General features: G+C 43.0%; 1 protein-coding gene across 4 annotated transcripts in view; it reads right to left on the reverse strand.

Annotated features, from left to right (window-relative positions):
* Positions 1–19,132, reverse strand: part of LOC105462690 (neuronal acetylcholine receptor subunit alpha-7) — a 213,285-nt gene that overhangs the window by 91,121 nt on the left and 103,032 nt on the right. For all 4 annotated transcript variants that reach the window (XM_011709490.1, XM_011709489.1, XM_011709488.1 and 1 more), the window contains exon 5: positions 11,035–11,215. In XM_011709490.1, coding sequence (XP_011707792.1) covers positions 11,035–11,215 — 181 coding nt within the window. The remainder of the gene's footprint in view (positions 1–11,034; positions 11,216–19,132) is intronic.

Here is a 19,132-nt window from a genome sequence, read left to right on the forward strand (position 1 = left end):
GCGGCAGATTCCTATCGAATGTATTGCCCAATTAAGAATTTCTCTCTGGCGCGCATACAGAGATGACGGCACTTGGAATCTCTCGCTTTAAGCGAGATTTTGCGACGATTTTCCCTCCCGGCGGCGAATAACCTTTGAGTGTGCTCGCGCATTTGCATTCCCACCATCTTGTTCTTTGAATAGGGTCGCATCTGAAATTTTCTTTGCCCTTTGAATTTTCGAGAACGAGCTCTCGGGAGGTGACGACGGAGCGGGGCTAAATTGCCGTGTAAAGATCGTTTGTTGAAGCGCACATTTCACGCGCGGCGTTGAATGTGGGTGATACGGAAAGGGAACGACGCGGGCGAATGAAAATCTGCGAGATTGTTCGCAGTCTATCATTTCGCGAATGCAAGTGGCATGAGAAACGTGCGCCTTGTGTGTCGCCTGGCAACAAGAAACCGTCATGTGGCAACAACCGCCACGGTGTATATGTACGTGTGTATGTACGTGTGTAGCGTAAACCGCAAGCCGCGCCGATCAGCATATACGCGCGAATATTTATTGACGTGTTATGCGCTTAGTGAAGATTAGACACGCGCGAGTTCGTAATTTGCGAGGCGCGTGTAAACCCGGTTGTCTCTGGTAAATCAAATATAGGCGCCACTCGCTCTTCTCCCTTTCTTTTCCTCCCGTAAAACGCGTGACGCCCATTAGCAGAGATTACGGTTTAACTTTAACGATTGCACGCACGATCGACATTCGGTGTTTCAATTTGCCGGTCTTCGCATAATTAATGAAGATGCGTCAATCTGCAGTGGTATTTACGCGCGATACAAATTAATGCAAAATTATTGCGCCAACTACGATATCGCTCTGGCGATATGTACATAATGTATACTATGAAAACGATACGGAGTTGAATATTTGTGTATTCAGTTCAGGGCTCTTTCGCCGGTCAGCTCATCCAACCTGGCGTGTAAGCAACACGCAATTAGCATGTTCTGCATAATAAATAATGTCGACGAGTAAGATTAGATATCCTTAGGCGATTCGTTTGTTATTTCCACTTGCAGGACACCGAGAATGTTGTATGTTGGTAAACGTTCGTTGGAATAATTAATTTGCTGTGTCGAGAAGATCGATCATTTTGAAGGATCGTCCCGGTGTAACGATAACGACAAGAATCTCCTGGAAAGATGAGGGCACGCTGATATGTATGCGCGAAGCGAACGCGAACTTAGCCTAAGCTTTCTTTGTTCAGCGAGTACTCATCCTTTGGATTCTCCGTTTTACACTTTTTCCGCTACAGCATTTTCTCATTTTTCTGATCAATCGATTCGATCCGTGTCCCTTCACGAGTTGTCACGTTATTTAACGATGGTATTGTCATAGTAGGTGTAATGCGTGTTGCTTCCATGTGAATCAAAGTAAAATGAAGATAGGTCGTTTGTTTTAAATTAGACTTTCCTCATGGGCGACATTTTTCTGTCAATAAAATTCGCTATTTTGACTGTATGCGTTAATATTTGATTCTTTCTGCCGCGACAAATTCGCTACCAAATGTCCTGGAATAAATTCTGTAAACTAAACTCGAAACAGACTCGCGATTTTTGTTATTAAAATCGCGGGAGACAGTATTACCAGCAGATTTTGTAAATCATGATTAACGATCTACCAAGCGATTGAAAGGCCGACTGTCGGTAGGTCGAATGTATTATTCGCAGGTGTGAACTTCGATCCAATATTCAATTAATCCTATTGCGTTTCGTCCCTTTCCCTCCGTAATCCTCTCTATATAGGTGTGCGCACATGTGAGTTTCGTATACGATCGCGTGTACGCGGCATATCTTGATCCGTACAGTCGGCGCTTCATTGATTTACATTATGGACCGCCGTGAAACAGACTGAGGACTATACTCGAGGTTTACGATTATACATAACAGTTTGCGATTAACACCGACGACGGTCTAACGTTGGCTCACGACCACCCTGTTCCATCTTTCATATTGTCGCGGAACTTTACGACCAGCTAGTCAACGGCATCTTACAACTGGAGTTGTAAACTACGAGTAAACATTGTCGTCGTAAAGATAGTAGAGCTTACTTGCAATTTACATTTTTATTGATAATTCCTCGAAGAATCTGACTGAATCGAATTGAATATGTTATAGTAGATGTTTGAAAAACTTTTCGGTAGAAATTTTTTTCGATTAAATTGCTGGTAACACTTGTCGCGTAATCTGTAATTGCGAAATTCTGGGAATTATTTATTTATAAGATCATGTTTTTTGATGATGTATTATGTTGCACTTTGCTATACATATCGTCGAATGTTGTCAAATAGTTGAAAGAAAATTTTCGGCAACACGTATACGTTACTGCGAATTGTCAGTTTACAAAAAATAGCTAACGGATCGAAGGGTCTCAGGGGTGGTTGGCACGAGGATCGATCGAGAATTAGCTCTCGTGGGTGTCGGATCGAAGCGCGCGTGCGACCAGGACGGAGAATCTCAAGAATGGGGACTCGCCTGTCACTGGCACGGAGACGTCACTCAGCTATCGACTCCACGGAAGGTAGGAAGTTCAGTTTGGATTCACTATTGGATCGGTAGATCGGCAGATTGCAAATGATTTGACCTTTGGGCGGTAGCCAGAACGCGCATGTTTGCATCGGCGGACCGCCGAGGAGAAATTGCTCGGGCAAGATGAGAAATAAAAAGTCCGGAGGATGAAGAAAAGCTGGTTTGTAGAGAGAGAGAGAAAGAGAGAGAGAGAGAGAGAGAGAGAGAGAGGAAAGAGAGAGAGGAGATAAAGAAGGAAGGAGCAGAGAGAGAGGAGATAAAGAGGGAAGGAGCAGAGAGAGAGAGAGAGAGAGAGAGAGAAAGAGAGAGAGAGAGAGAGGCGGAGGAGAGACGGGAGGAGTCCTCGCAAATTGTTCATAAACGAAATGGCCGGAAGCGTCGGCGATGACGAAGCGACCGGAAAATTGCATGGAACGGGAGCGTCGTCGTCAGTTATCCCACCGAATGGGCGCGAGCGAGGCGTCTCTCTTTCTCTCTCTCTCTCTCTCTCTCACTCTCACCTCGGATAAATCGACTCGAGAGGAAAGTGATCCTTGGCTGCTGCTGCTACTGCTGCTGGCGCGATTACGTAAAGTGGTGCGTAGTCGCGGATTACGCGCGAGCACTTCCGTAATCCGCCATCGACACGAGTAAGAGGAACATTAATTTCTCCTCCTTTGATCGTTTTTCCCCGATCAACGTAATTCTTTGATCGGCACCGTTGTAGCCGTTCGCGTTATAGATTTCGGTAATTAACATCGTTTTACATTGGCAACTTGTAATATCATGGAATTAAACGAATTTTTGTGAATTAAAACGCTTTAATTCAAATACGTACTTCCTGGATGTAAGAATTATATTAGGCAATCTGTCGTGTCACCGATTATTTGATTAAGCGTTGAATCAATTAACGTCTTCTTAGAGCGTGGAAGGCGTGGCTTCTGTCAATGGCGGCGGATTTCATTCATTATTCAACATTATTGACAAATTTGATTGAAAGACCGATATTACGTTCTGTCGAGTTAGTGATACAGATCGATATATGATCGGACATTGATCTCTATCCTTCGCAGTAAAAAATATGTATAAGAAGCGATACTTCTACGTGAAAAATCAGCGTGTAAGAATTTAAATGGATATCACGATATACGTAATGCTTACAAACAGTAAGTAAAAAATATCTTCTTCTCTTTCAAATGGTTTCAACGCTTGAAAAAAATCTAAATTATACGCTCGAAAGAGCTCTATTATCTCTCGATATATATATACTCGCAACATTCCTCAATAACGCTCGTCAACAAGCTACTGAATACTCGAGTACTATCCAGCTTCGATTCGAACTAATTCCGAAGCAACGGAATACACAACGCGAAGTGCACAACAGGCTCACCTTCCTCTAGCTACGAGTTATCGTCGTGATATATGCACGTCATGCGCAGCAAAGAGATCACCGTTACATGCACGAGAAATTGTCGAGAAGCGGTGGAAGGTGGGAATTAGAAAGTTAATTGGAAAGAATATGAAGCGTATACATACAAGCATGCGTCTTTAATCATCGTGAAAAAAAAAAAGAAAAAAAAAATGCCAGGACGGAAGGGAGAAACTCAATTTGGAAGTCGGGAAAGTTGAGGCGGATTCAGAAAGAGGCCGGGAGGATGATTATTAGCAGGAGGAGATCGGCGAGGGATAATCGGTGCCGAGTCGATAGTAGAACGGCGTGGACATGTGCTCCATGCAAAATTGTTTCCCAGCTCAGACATAATCACGTGGTCCCTGCTTTGACTGGTCGATGTATATGTGTGTGAGGGATGTATAAGTATAGTTTGAGTCGGTTGTGTATTCGCGGTTCGTCCTAACAACCTCTCTATATCTGCAGTACCTCTTTCTTCATCACGCGCAGGGAGAACGAGGTGGGTAAAGTCTGTGTCATATGCATATATATATAAATCCCGAAATCGTCACGTTGTCTTTTCCGTCGTTTTCCCTATTTCTCCACTCTTCCCGTTTTTTTAATTTCTTGACGTTTTTCATTCTCTTTCCCCATTCCTTTCCCTTTCTTATGATTTAACTTCCGCACTCCTCGTATATACCTATGTATGTATATATGTATATATATATAGCGAAAGCTCTCGCGTTTGATACTCGAAGAAAAAGCCCGTGAAAGCAAAGTATAACACCGGCAAGCGACATCAGCCCATCACAGCGCCCTCCTCTAAGTAGGAAGGTTAAATGTATATGTCGACACCATTATATAAGATTCACCATAGCTATAGCCAATTTTAGTGTGCTCAGATTGCGCTCGTGACGTGGTTGCAAGAATCTTGGCTATTTTTGACTGTGTTCGTCAAACAAAGTCGGTCCCAGCACTCCAAGGAAGGAAGTAATTTCCGATTAATTCGATTCGGCGCAGCAATTAGAATGAATCGTTCGGAAAAAAAAGGGAAAACGAATCGAATTAGCGTGTCGATGAAAAGTCGATTTAAACATCGTGCGGCCTAGTTGCGAAATGCAGACAGGTATCGCGTGAAAAATCAAATTTTATTGTCACAAATAAAACGCGCGCCAACGAATTTCCGTCGGAAACAGTAAATGTTTATGCCCGGCCTCGTAAAACGCTGCCGTCTCTGCGGCATAGAGACCACGCCCGTCCATTAACTGCGCGTTGAGTTGTTACTGCGAGCTGAATAAATAAATTTGTTTATCGGAACAAAACTAAATTTTTATGCACGGTCGTCGGACAATGGCGATTCCTCGTTTATATTTGATCCGTTTTTTAGCGAGTACGATTGGGATACGGCCTCTCCGTGTCACCGCATCGAGATAGGAAGGATATCTAAATTCGATTTAATGAAATAAAGTAGTAGGTCCGCGGGGGAATAGCGGAGTAATATAAGCAACGTGTGTATGCAAGTGTAAACGATTACGCGCGGACGATTACGGCGATGCTATTACAGAGCGGTACGGCAAAGCCGCGCTGTGAGGCCAAAACGAGCGTGAAGTTAAAACGGACTGAACTTAATGGGGAATGTAATTTAAAAGAAGTCCCCCGTGTTGGACTCTATCTGCGGACAATTTTTATAAAGCGCTTTTTGGGCGCAAAGCGGCCGGTTGTTGTCTACGAAAGAGACTAAAGAGAGCGCGTTTTTGTCCGAAACAATTTGAAAGATTTAAAGGGAGAACCGCATAATAATACTTTGGCCGCGAGCGAGTGATCGATTTCCGACGGCGGAACAGATGCGCGCCGTCATCTCACGCGACGACGTCGTCCTCGTTATTGGAGGCGAGCATTGATCGGAAAATCGTTCCCGTCCCATGAACGTTTTATGAGCCGCTAATAATACTCCCGGTCCGGCCGGTACGACCAACGGTGATTCGAAAGACATTGATCCCTCATTAAGATTCCATTATTATCGAGCTCGCCTTTCGGTCGGCGACAAAGTTCGATGAACTAATACGCAAGCGTTTTACGGTCAATTTATTATATGCGATATGACAACGACGAAACACCGGCGCGAAAGAGGTACAAAAGTGGACAGATTATTTATTATTTAAGCGCGAAATTTATCGGAGAAACTGACTTTGCCTCTGAACGTGTAAATCGTGTTAAGTTCGATCGTTTCTTAAAGAGTCCCCGCGCGACACGAGATCGTTGCATACAAAAATACAGCGCTTGAATTCTTTACGTACACAAAGATATTATTTATTGTAAAAAAAAAAATAACTCGTGCGGAAATAGCGCAATTTGCGAACAGAAATTGATTTGTTGATACAATTTTTGAGATGTGTGTGTGTGTTTTTAATGTTTTATTCTGTCAAACTGTAGTTGAACTACGAATTAAAGACGAATGATTGATTTGTGAATATCTAAATTGCAAATGGTGAAATGTGTCTGAAGCATGTACATTATCACGGTAAATTCTCTGTCTGTGTCACAATTAAAAGGTTACAGATGAACGTTGCGCGAAATGACACGAGGAACTTCACACGCATTTAGACAAATAATGACCAAATTTATTGTCCCCGGACTGGAAATCGATGAGGCCACGACTGCGTTGCGGAAGTACGGAGATTATTTATTGCCCGTGAGATAGCCCCGCGTCTGAAAAGCATTGGCAGTTTTTTAGTCTTATCGACGTCGGCCGTATTAAAGCCGGAGAACAAAGAAGAATGACGGAGTGTTTATAAATTTATCGGCAGTGACAGCGAGGAAATAGTTCGACGCGCAATTTATAAGAATGCTAAAGCATGCACCTTATTTATCATCAAAGCGTGCGACAAAGCCGCCACGTGCGCTTAATGATTTTGATATTATTAAAATCAATAACGCCGATGAATCGAGAAATTGTCACAAAATACAACATAAGCACGAAAGAGCGTAAAAAAAATTCTGTGTCAATTTTCATAACTTTAAATTCCAATATTTTGCGGTAACGTATTTACTGTATAAATAAAAATATTCCAATTAATAAAAAAAGCCTGGTATATGTGTGTGCGTGTGCGCATATGATGATTGATTTTAGTTTTCATTTGGCTGATTTTGCTTCGACAAAAAAATATATCCTTTGAATTACGGTAATAGCACTGACAATGGATTTTGATGGCGATTCGTTAAAAATTTTATGCACGTGTGTGACACTTGTTGTTCTCATTTTGGCGCGTTCTGTCGCCGCGATAAGTACGTTATTCATCCGTTAGCGAGCATTCGCTGAGCTTTACGATGCGGTGCAGTGTTTTACGGTCAGCATCAGCAGCAAACGGAAAATCACGATTTGTCATTTTCAGTTTGCTTTATGGTCCAGCACTACCAATCGTCGCATGATTTGCCAGCGCAATTCGCGATCAATCGTTAAAGTACGAGTATTCCTCCTTGCTCGCAAATCGTAAAATACGTCGCAATAAAGATATCGGACAGTCCATGTTAAATGTTTATGCGCAGATGCCTTTTCGCATGTCAGGAGACATAAAATTTCTTATATGAGACATTTTACCACGAAAGAGGATATTAATACATGCAATTTTTTACCGCTATCACATCATTAAGAGACTATTAAAATGAGAATGTCAAAAGTTAATTAATTATGCATCGCGTTTGAAAGTAGTATTTCTGGAAAGTATATCTTCTAAAATCAAGATGTTATGACTTCATGTGTCGTTATCGAATAAGGCGTTAAATAAAATAAAAATTATTTCAAGAATTATTAAATTGAAATTATTAAATGAAATGTATTAGATTTTATAAGCTCTAATGGAGCTTCTTTAAGTTTGGCAGATTTCTGCGCAATAACATATCAAATTACGTTGATTCTTATTAATTCTGTGCGTCAGGGAGTGATTTCGAGCGACAGAATGAATCAACGTGACTCTCTGCGCTCTCTGATCGTGAGTAGTTCTTTGCGCGCGGATCTCGAGGGGCTGGAAACTGTCACGGACGTGGCGAAGTGTCGAGGCCGGGTCATAAGTAAAATGAATTTAACATTTGGCGTTTATATGCGGCCTGCAAACTGCGCGTCGTGGGAACGAGCTCGACAAACTCGAACGTCCTGAATTAGGCGTGACGCCTTGCGGTATACGCCTAATATCTGCTGTACAAACGCTCGCGCATCCACGGCTTCTAATATATATATACACACATTACGGGACGGTGTGAATCAGTTGCCGCGGCGTCAAAATTTATCGCTTACGTAATGGAGAGAGGCGGAATCACCGAGAGAGAGATTGCGCGCCGGCCTGCATCCTGCCAAACTTTATCGGCGTTTTATATCAATGAGAATTTGATAGTTGAACGTGCAAAAATTACGACAGCTTGTACGAACCGGAAACTTGGAATTATTCACATGTTGGCAGACCGCCAGCTTCAAATTTGAGATTAAGTAGATGTTAGGGAACTTATGCAGCCGGAATTAAACGAGGATTTTGCATAGAACTTTGATAATTGATAATTTGATAATTGATGGGAGAACTTACGGGCGATTAAATCACGAGAAAGAAGCAAAGACGAATATCCTCCTCTCTCCGACGAGATTCTCTGATGTGTAATTTTCCTCGCAGCGGAAACGTCCGAGTGCAAATTTCGCGATTGTTATCGTGAAGTACGTTACAGGAAAGACCACTGAGGATAATTATCTTGTAACACACGAGATTGGAAAAAGTAAGTATATTGTACGTACCGCGAATTGCTCGTTTTAGAAATAGGTAACGGCAATTTATCTAGCCGCGCCGCGAATAATTATCATTGACAATGCACGTTGAAGTATATCCGCGACACAATCTACGAGAGAGGGAGAGATAGAGTGTCGAGATCGTTCCATTAACGATGGTCGCCACGGGTTATCCGCAATTCAGATATAATTGAATAGAGCTAGTTTAACAAAATTTCATCCTCGAAATCCGCATTACAAAATTACATCTAAAGGTTATATGAACATTTCGCGTCCATATAAAATTAAATGACACACATGCTGGGCAAACTAATTTCTTTAGTCATCTCTTAATTATGTCTCATACAAGAATTAAACGAATTATTTTTATCTTTCAGTTTTTTTTAATATTAAAACATTAATGCGTCGAATTTTGCTTGGATTAAATCGTTTCTCTAGGAAATGTTAAATGTAATTGACAGTGAAATGATAAATGCGGTTTATGGACTGTTAAGAAATTTATGCGACAAAGTAATTACGATCGCGCGAGCAGAGGTAACCACGTGCTTTCTGATATTGTAGAATTGATGCCGTCGGTGTTCGACGCATGGAAATAGCGTTTCCATAATAGTGCGAGGAAATCGCTCCATTAATGGTGATCACCTCAAGTTACCCGCAATTTGGAAATAATTGAACAGGGCAAGATCGAATCCGACGATTTAAGCCGTGCGCCATCGACATATTTCCGCACGTTAATCGACATCTCGGATGCAACTGCACAATTCACTGCGTGCATAAAATAGTGTAATAGTGTAGTACAAGTGCTCTCGATCGATTTTGTGCAACAAATTATCTAAAATTGATTATGCTTTTGTCGAAGCGCATTGAGGTAAAGATCGGTGATATCGGCTGTTCGCAAAATGACATTCTCCTCCTGCCTCGGCGGACCTACCACGGAAAATGCCTCGAAAGAAAAGCTCGAAAAGCTTCAAAAATTTTCAATGCAAATGAAAAGCGGTGCGAAACGTTGAAAACACGACAGGATGCGATTCTCGTGACGAACGTTCTCTTCTGGAGTGCTGGGTATCCCTGATCCTATCTTACTTCGTCTCTTTCCTCACGCGGCACTCGATCTAACTCACACATTACAGAAAAACGGTGCGTGTGATACGTGTGTCGTACGTGTATAACATGTAATGCTATATATCATATATATATATATGCCTATATTTATGTATATAGATCCGAGCTGAAGCTACGAAGCGTGAGAACGGCTATCTATGGAGCATCGCTATTGTGTGTTGCACTCGTGAGTCTTGTGTCGGACAGAAGAAGCCGCGAGATGCCCGTCACGGGCGCGGGATGGGGTTTTTTCTGGTCACGGCTGGGACGAGGTGGGAGGCAGGTCGAGTCTCTCAGAGCAGCGAGGGATCCCTGATGGCGAGCGGACAACGAAAGTGGCTCCATTTGCGACATCGATAGAGAGCCCGAGGATCCCCGCGAGGATCCCCGTTTCGCACGCCGTGGGGCACGACGAGATGCAGATGGGATAATTCTCGGTAGTTTTCTGCATGGAAATTCAGCCGCGAGCTCGTTAAGCGAGAACGAGACGCGCACCCGTAATTGGTAATTGGACGGTAATTAAGCGGCGCGATTGAAGCACGTTTTTATCGCCGCGATTTCGATGACGAACTAATTACTTATTAATTTCAAGATATGTATCGTATTAGAAAACTATACAAAAAAATCATATAAATATACACATATTTTTAAATATATAGTTAACTTTAATTACAACCGCCGTATCTAATAGATTTAAGCGGTGCATGCAGAGTTAATAATAAGAAATTAAATTGAGAAAGCAATTCATAAATTTTTATTAATTTTTGAAGAGCTTTATTCTTTGCACTAGCTGAAATATATCACAAATGATAGTAAAACAAAAAATCAATAATTTTTCCAGTAAAGAAATAAATGCAAATTGACTTGTACGAATTCTAAATATTCGGAAAATCTGCACTGATAAATAATCAGAAATTTTTGAAGATTTTATATCATATTGATATCATCATGTATTGCATAGTAAATGAAAATTTTACGGCAGATTTTCCGAAGATCGTGATCGTGAAAATAAAAACTTTCCCTTTGTCGCACCGCACGGCGGTCACATCGGCCGCACTTGGGACAGCCACGTTTCGCGGCCCCTCGCCTTCTTTCACTCCCCCACTTCCGGTTTACCCGAGTAAAAGCGCGTGTAGCTCATTCGGAAGAATTTAAGGGATCGATAATAATCTTGGTGCTCTCGGTGTGTATTGAGCGTGTGTCGGTGTGTAAGTGGAGACAGTAGTGTGTACCTGGTTGCCGTCGTAGGTCCAGGATCCGAACTTCATGTCACAGTGTTGGTCGTCAAAGGGGAACCAAGTGATGTCTATCTTGCATGTGCTCTTGAAGATGCCCGGAGGGACGTACAGGCAACTGCCGTTATGCGTGACCACCACGTTTGTTTGGTACGTCCCGTCGAAACCCTCATCCGCACTAACGTTTCATATCATACTTCCATTAATTACTCTCGTCAGTCGTCAATTGTGATCGTTTCGCGGCCGGTTTAATAGCGCGTCTGTTTAATCACCGCGTGATGGAGCGGGGACGTGTCGTCGGTTTCTTGTCGCTGACGGCAAGATCTCGCACGAGGGATATATTGACAAACGGAGAACGCGAATGCCATGTCGCGCCTGTGTCGGAAGTAAGGAGATGGATGGGATACTTGAAGCATGGGAATTTCTCCGTTCCAATTACATTTACTTGCGACACACTGTAATATCCATTAGAGACCCGTTATCTCGTACGAAAAAAAATTGAGCGGATTCAAGATTAAGCGCAATTAGACATGTTCGAGATTACCGATCTTTATTGTCTCACTTTACGAACCCTCTGTATCTCCTCGCACGTTACAACTTACACTTCCGTCATTTATCTGAATCATAACATCCGGCTGTATCTCTCATGCAACATCTTGAACGGATAATAAGATGAGAATCACGAAGGTGAAGGAGAACGATAAAACGGGGCACTCGCGAATGTTATTCATGAAAATGCAAACCGTTTAGGACCGCTTTTATGAGAGGATCGTTAAGCGCGACCTGGAACTGTGCGATGAAAAAGGGGAAAGGATAGAAAAAAAGGGGAAGAGAAAGAGGATGAGAAAGAAGTGTTGTGAGCCAGTTCGTGTTAATCCCTTAAGAATAATTCGAAGCGGCCACTTAAACAGCGTTAAAGGATAAAGGTGGATTGTTTGTGTCGGTCCCAGGGGCCTGCACGCGCGAATTTTTGTGGCATATTTATTTACCGAAGCGGCTTATTAAATTTTCGAGCGTCGCATGGTAAGAACGGCAGGCGCGAGGGCGCGCGAAAGGATATTCCTATTCCTCTGGGGAAACGTGCTAATAAATGGCTGGGGTATCCTTTATGCTGTCACGCAAACTACACGCCCGGCGAAGGTAAATCGAATATTTAGACGACCTGCGAGACAACCTGTGGCAATTGATGCTACGTGCTCGCGTGAAAATTTTCGCGAGAGCAACGTCGGTGTGGCATCGACGTTAATGTTCCCTCGTAGCTCGCTACGAGAACGCGGCATCGGCATTGTCGAAGGTTTCGAGGATGTCATTCCGTGCCAATCGAAAATCGATGCTGGCAGTATCGTTAAAGCTCCTTGCGCTTCTTGCTACTTTTACACGTTATCGCAGAATGGAGAACGAAGGGGGATAAGACAGGACGCGCGGGTGGGTGACGGGTAAAAAGGAGAGGCGCTTCGGCGATTCTCCCGTCGGAGAATGAAGTTAATTAATTTCAGCGGAGAATTGAATTTTCAGCGCCATTGTATTAATCGTTATCTTGCGTCTCTTCGTACGTGATCTTGCCGCGATCGTCCGTTTATTCGCGATGAGATATTAAATGCGGTCGCGGGGTCGGTTTTGTGTGTTTTGCCATTTGTCCCAGATCGCGGAGTCTGAGCGACGTTTCTCTTTTTCGATGTCGATTAACGCTTTAATCGAATTCGCGCGCGCGCGCGCGGGCGCGCTACCCGATATCAGGGAAAATAGGCTTTATGAGATCGATCGGTTTTTCAAACCGATCGAACGCTCCCTCTAATGCACGTTTATTCCGGCGCGTTATGGATAGCGGCATTGTCGTCGTTGTTGTGTGGCTAATGAAGACTAACGAGAAACGGGATTTCGCCTAAAAAGTGTGTTCGGCTAATTAATCTCGTTCGTGCGCGACGGAACGAAACCGTGTTGCAGCGAGTATTGGGCATTGGATTTTGTCGATCGTTGTTCCTCTCTTACAGGGGTATTGCGCGATACGCGGGACAGAACTCCACTACAGACCTTTATTCCGATGATATGTTGTTATGTGAAATGCATGTTAATTAGCAATAAAGAAAATATTGCACAGCAATTTATTAACGGTACCGTGAGAAATCGCGCACGTGGGCATCGGATATTATCGGGTGACCTGGTCAATAGAACCCGTGATAACGACGCATAGAATTTAATGATCGAATTGTAAGGGGAGGGGGGAGGAGGCTAATTAACGACATCAAGGGACGCATTAATATATGGGTTAATGGCGGTCTTTTGACACGGATTATCGCGGAAGTGACAGATCGTTTCCGGCATATCGCTGACAGGGAATGTCAATTACATCGAGTTGCGACAACACGACCTCGATTTATCTCCGATATGATTTTGTAGAATTTTCTTGAACGATAAAAGTCTTCGTTCCCTGAGAGGACGATGTACACGCGCTGCTTTGCCGAATGGAAAATTCCAATGAAGTACGGCAAGTAACGCGTGTCGGTTCGCTTCCATTATCACTGGCTGAGTAATACATTGTATCAGGAAAGTTTGCAACACTCTTGATATAACTTAAATGTAATCCCGTGTAATGGAAGTTACAATTTAGCTTGACATTGCATTGCACTCGATACCGCGCCATCATAAACTTCCCGCAAACTTGCGAAAGTTTTCGTTAATACCCCTCGACCCTATGACAACGCGGTGGCCGCAAAAGTTTCCGCTCGAAGAGAAATCAAGTACCTGAATGCCTAACGATTGCCCGACGTTAAGTACTTAGCCCCGGGATGGCTCATAGGACGGTTAAGAATGTAAAGGAAGTTCCGCCGCATGCCGTAAACTGTCGTTACGCGAAATCTTTTTAACGTTGTTGTTGGCATGTGTTGCTTAGCAGGGTGTGAAACGAAGCGGAAGGACATTCAACGCGAGTTGAAAGTGCACCACGGTATTCTGTAACGTTGCAAGTTCGCGTAAAACCGAGTTTCTGCAGTTAGCAGAGTTTAGCGGATAAATCGCAGTAACTCTAACTTGTTCGAAAAACATATCACATTGATCTGGTACGTGTTTTTGATTAGCAGAAACGCGATATCGCGACAACAAGTCGAGATAAGCTAGGGAGTAAAAAAAAAGAAAGAACACTTAGATTTAAATATTGTCCTCCCGCGGCGGCGCAACATAGTAAATGAGGATTTTATTGCCGTTTGAGATAATCGGTGCACAAGATAATCGGGATGCACATATCTTGGCGCGTTTTATCTGGAGCTTAGCGTCATCCGAAAAGCCGAATAGAAGAATGGAACAGAAGAGAGGTGCGCGAAGGAGAGAAATGAAGAGATGGTCAACTCTGTCTCACCACGCCACGCGCGATGTTACGGACGGACGGTAACTTGCGAGAGAGGCTTATGTACTTTATTCGGTTCTCTAAGCAAGCACCTCTCTGCCGGGGTAACGGGCAGAATGTTTGTACGAAAAGTCCGATCTTGAACGCTTCAATTTCCGAATGGAAAGAACGTTTGTGTAAATTGGACCTTCGAAATAACAATAGTGGAGGTGAACTGCGCAGGGCGTACAAGAACCGTCGAATGACGCTTCAACCGCAGGGCTACTAGAGGACAGAAGCTAAGAAAAATAGTGGTTCTAATGGGGATTTAAATTTACGCTTTTGGTGAATTAAGGCTCGAGAGAGTAAAAAGACAAAACCCTGCTTTTCAAAGCTTTAATTAAAAGCTCACAGAAATTTAAGTTAATTTTTTTTAGTACCGAAGCGGAATCTAATTAATCCTGAAATTGCTGTTTTTATGTTACGTTAAAAGAAATAGTTTAATTAATTATCAAATTAACTTTACAAATCGTGACTTTATGTTTTTGATTTATACGCAATTCTCTTACCAGGGTTTAATTAAAAGATTAATTGTCAATATGATTAATGTTAAAGATAGGAAATTAAAGTCTCGAAATATTGACTGAAAAAAATCTTCAATTTCATAAAATGTGTATGAATAAAATGATAGTTTTTTGGGTCACGTGTAAAATAAATTTACGTACTCACGCGACGTATATTCGCGTTTATATATTCATACGTTAACGCCGGAAACGATTACATCTCGAACGTGATTGACTGGCGATAATCAAAGCGCGCGAACGAGTAAATAAAATAGCAATTGACGTGGAACAGTGGAGCGGAAGGATATTCGGCGATGGGCCTCGAGAATGAAACACGGCCCGGCGGGATTAAAGGACAATGTTTATCGAGCCGTTCCCGCTTCCTCTTCCTTTCGCGGGCTCCTATCCTCCAGTTGCGCAAACGTGCATCAAAGTCCACGCGCTGTCGCGTTCATGAATTCGGAGGGGCGTTTTCGTCGATTGTTCCACATCGAACAAAGGCGGATCCCACTGCGGTGCCTATTGTCGGATTTTCGGGATAAATTCTGTTCTCGAGGAGGATCACTGACCCACCCTCCCTTCGGTGTCTCTATATTTCGCCTTGCACTGTGTGTACGCCTCATTCCCTCTTCGCTCGTCCGCGAGTTCTCGCTCACGTCGCTCTCATGGGTCGCGATATTCATGAGAGGGCGAGGCAGCTCCGGTGTTGCGAGCAACAAGTAAGTCGCGCGCCCTGGATAGTAGGCAGCCACCCTCCTTTTGTTCCGCGAGAAACGAGCGTCCCGCCCCCCCTCTTCACTGCGCCGGAATGCCGGGTGTATCTTTAAACAATATCGGCGGAATGGAGGTACTTAAAACCGATTCACGGTAATCCACGGTGAGCGAGATCGGCCAAGTCGCGAAAAAAGTGGAGCGATAATTATCAGAGGCAATTAAGAACTTGCCGCACAAGAGAAAACTCTCCCGGCATGCAGCTACCCCCGAGAGAAGAGACTCTCTATGACACACTCCATAGACGATGATAAACCTCAGTAAATTTCGCTAGCGGAACGGTACGTAAAATTGTTTCTAAAAACGGCACGGTATCGAGATGTGCAATTCATTAAAAATCGAAATCTGTGTATTATTATTTATACGTTTCAACGAAATCGTTCTTAGGCGAAACAGCGGAAAGAAAAGTACATTTAGAACTGAATAATCTTAAATTCTGTATAAATTAAGAGAATATCAATGATTTTGCAGAGAATGTGATAATGGTTAATACTGGAAACTAGAAATTTTGTATTGTTTAACGATTTAATACTTTGTCTGCATCATGATTCTACCAATTCTCTTACATAATTTAATACTAGCATTTTTGATATTTTATATATTTGACGTATGTTGTAAAATATTAGTTACAAGACTTAAATTTCACAATCGACCACATATAAGTGATCTCAGGAACAAGTGTTAGCCTAACGATCCACGTAGATAGAATTAAAGTCTTACAAAACACACCTCTTGTTCAAATGCACCTTCTTTTCCCTGCCCCTTTCTAAAAAAAAAGAAGAAAAAGGAAAATTGCGCAACGTTAATTATAGGTTCCGACGCGTCTACGCTCGCGAGTATCGTCGCGTAGCCCGCTGATGCGTGCGCCGCGTAAATACCGCGTAAAGGTGAAAATATTACGCGATCGGGTCAGCAGGAATATAAAAATATTATGGATCGATGACGGGAAAAGTCCCGCCGTCCGTTGGCGGCTGCCGCAACGACGCGCCCCGACGTAGCACGCAGGCGCGTGCATTGAGAAATTTCGAAACGTCGATGGCTTGCGTATATAGCGCGAATACGTAGCGATTAAATTATTCAAGGATGTTGACTTTTTCGCGCGTGCCTTCGCGATTTTCGTTTACGAACGCCTCTGTTATAATACCTACAAATACATCCGTACACATACACACGCGATGTCGAAGGTATTTCGATCGTCGGTTAATCCAATGCCGATACTCGTGTTTAATCGATACGACGGCCTAACGTACGTCGCCTTTTCCTTACACGCAGAATTTTATACGCGCAACGATCGCGATATCTTTCGCGATTCCTTTTCTAATCCTCCACCGATTTGCAATAAATTCAATCTCGTCGTCTCATATTGCTTTTTTTTTTTTTAAAGAACACTAATTCTGTAAGATAAAGGAGCACAATATTTTCGTAAGGTATACAACCAATATATAGCTATTTTGTGTAAGAATACTACTTTTAGAGAGAGAGAAAAAGATCTTGTCATTCCAAAGCTACAAAGTTATGAAGTCGAATGCAAGTTTAGAGATTTTCGCACTTTAGAGAGACGCTACAGAGACGATTTAAGATGCGTGATCATATTCCTCAGCACGACACATCATTTTCTAGTTGCAATCCACCTGTAAATTATCTTCAGCTACAATAGAATATATATACTTGTTACTAGGTGCACACGTTTGGAGTTTGTCTGCGTGATAAAGTCTGTTTATATATCTGTGCGACTTTCCTTGTGCGAGAGTATATCTGCGTGCCAGAAAGAAAAGCCGAACGAAAAAAAAAGAAAAAAAAGGAGAGATAGATATTGTTAGACACTAAGCGTAAACGACAGATAGCGACAGCGTCGTCTCGTAATCGTGGAGAGATGTCGTAAAGCGCTGTCCGTTTCATCTCGTTAGACTTGATCGTTATCATAAACCGACACATGCAACGACTAACGAGCCGCGTATTCGCCCAGGCGCCTTCGCCGCATGGAGATTGAAATGTCAAGCGTGGAATTCGGGTTGCGCCCTCGAGGCCGGATTGATCGGTCGACGTCTCCGTCCTCCGTCGTTTATGTGTCTCACCGGTTCACGCGCGTCGACTGATCGATTTAACCGTCCTCGTCGTCGTCATTCCGATCGAGGATTGAACTCGCGGGTTATTCCGGGATTCCTTTTTCCGCGAACAAGTCCATTTCGTTTCTCGTTTTTTTTCTTTATTATCGGCGGTCAAGCGTTTCTTTTTGTCTTTCTTTTAAAGTTTTCCAGGACGTTGGGGTTTCACCGACCTTGCCGCGAAACCCGCTCCTTTCAGGTTTTTTCGCCACGTTATATCTACGGACGAGTCCCGAGTCACGTATATATCGTATGAATAAAAGTTCTACTTACGGATTTACGAATCTAATCAATGTCTTAATCGTATTGTTCATGTCGCTTTCATTTGCAAAGCGATTTTACGTTTGCGGGCGTGTCAACTATAAATGTGCGCTCGATAATACATGCAGTCCTGTTGTAGAGTTCGTATTTCACATGATAAGTTTTAAATGAAATTTCAGTCAACTTTACTTCAATAAAAATATCAAAGTATCGATAGTTTCTGAATTAGGGATGACTATGAAGATACGAAAAAACCAAACTTTATTTTTCAGTTTGCGTCGACGGAATAACTATAGAACTTAATTGTCGAAACATCTGGTATTAATGAATATTAAAGTTAAATTTCTGGTTTAAACAAATTTAAGGAAACGACAGTCGGAAATTAATCAAATTAATTCACATTATATCGAGCGTAAATTCAACATTTTGGATGCGCTCCGGGTGCATGTGTGCCGTCCAGCTCGCTCATTGCGCTCTCACGAGCAAATAGTACCGACGATATAACGAGGTGCGGTGACCCGCTCTCAAACTCCGTATGTCATAAATGTCGGGAAAACCGACGGAAAGTTAACGGCGCCAAATCACCGGTAGACGACGCGCAACGTCACCTAAATTCTCGTTCGCGAAACTAGGTGACTCATCGGCGGCGAGCTACCACCGCCGCCGGTCGTGAATATTGCAAACAATACTGATTTTCAGCTTCATGGCACTTCCTGGGACTCGAGCTAAGACGTCCCGGAATATTAATAATAACGGCGATGTCGATTCGATAGATAATACCGGCGAAATCGAGTCGCATTCAATATGAAAATTCGTCCGTTTGTGCACTCAGCAAGGCTATTGTAACAGTTCTAGCTGACACGCCCGTCTCGGAGAAGTTTCCCTCGCGCGAGAACGTGTGTAACGATCTTACAGGGACGTATTTACGGTTGACAGAGACACTCTGTCAAGTATGTCGCCATTTGTGCTCTCATGTACGCGGTATCAAAGCCTCAAGATTAATGTTCCCGATTTCTCTAACTGTCCGCGTCGAGAAAGAAACGAGAAATAGATATTTCCTCGCGGACAGTCGCTCC

This window comes from Wasmannia auropunctata, unplaced genomic scaffold (genome assembly GCF_000956235.1).
Source record: "Wasmannia auropunctata unplaced genomic scaffold, wasmannia.A_1.0 LD336095.1, whole genome shotgun sequence".
Classification (NCBI taxonomy): domain Eukaryota; kingdom Metazoa; phylum Arthropoda; class Insecta; order Hymenoptera; family Formicidae; genus Wasmannia; species Wasmannia auropunctata.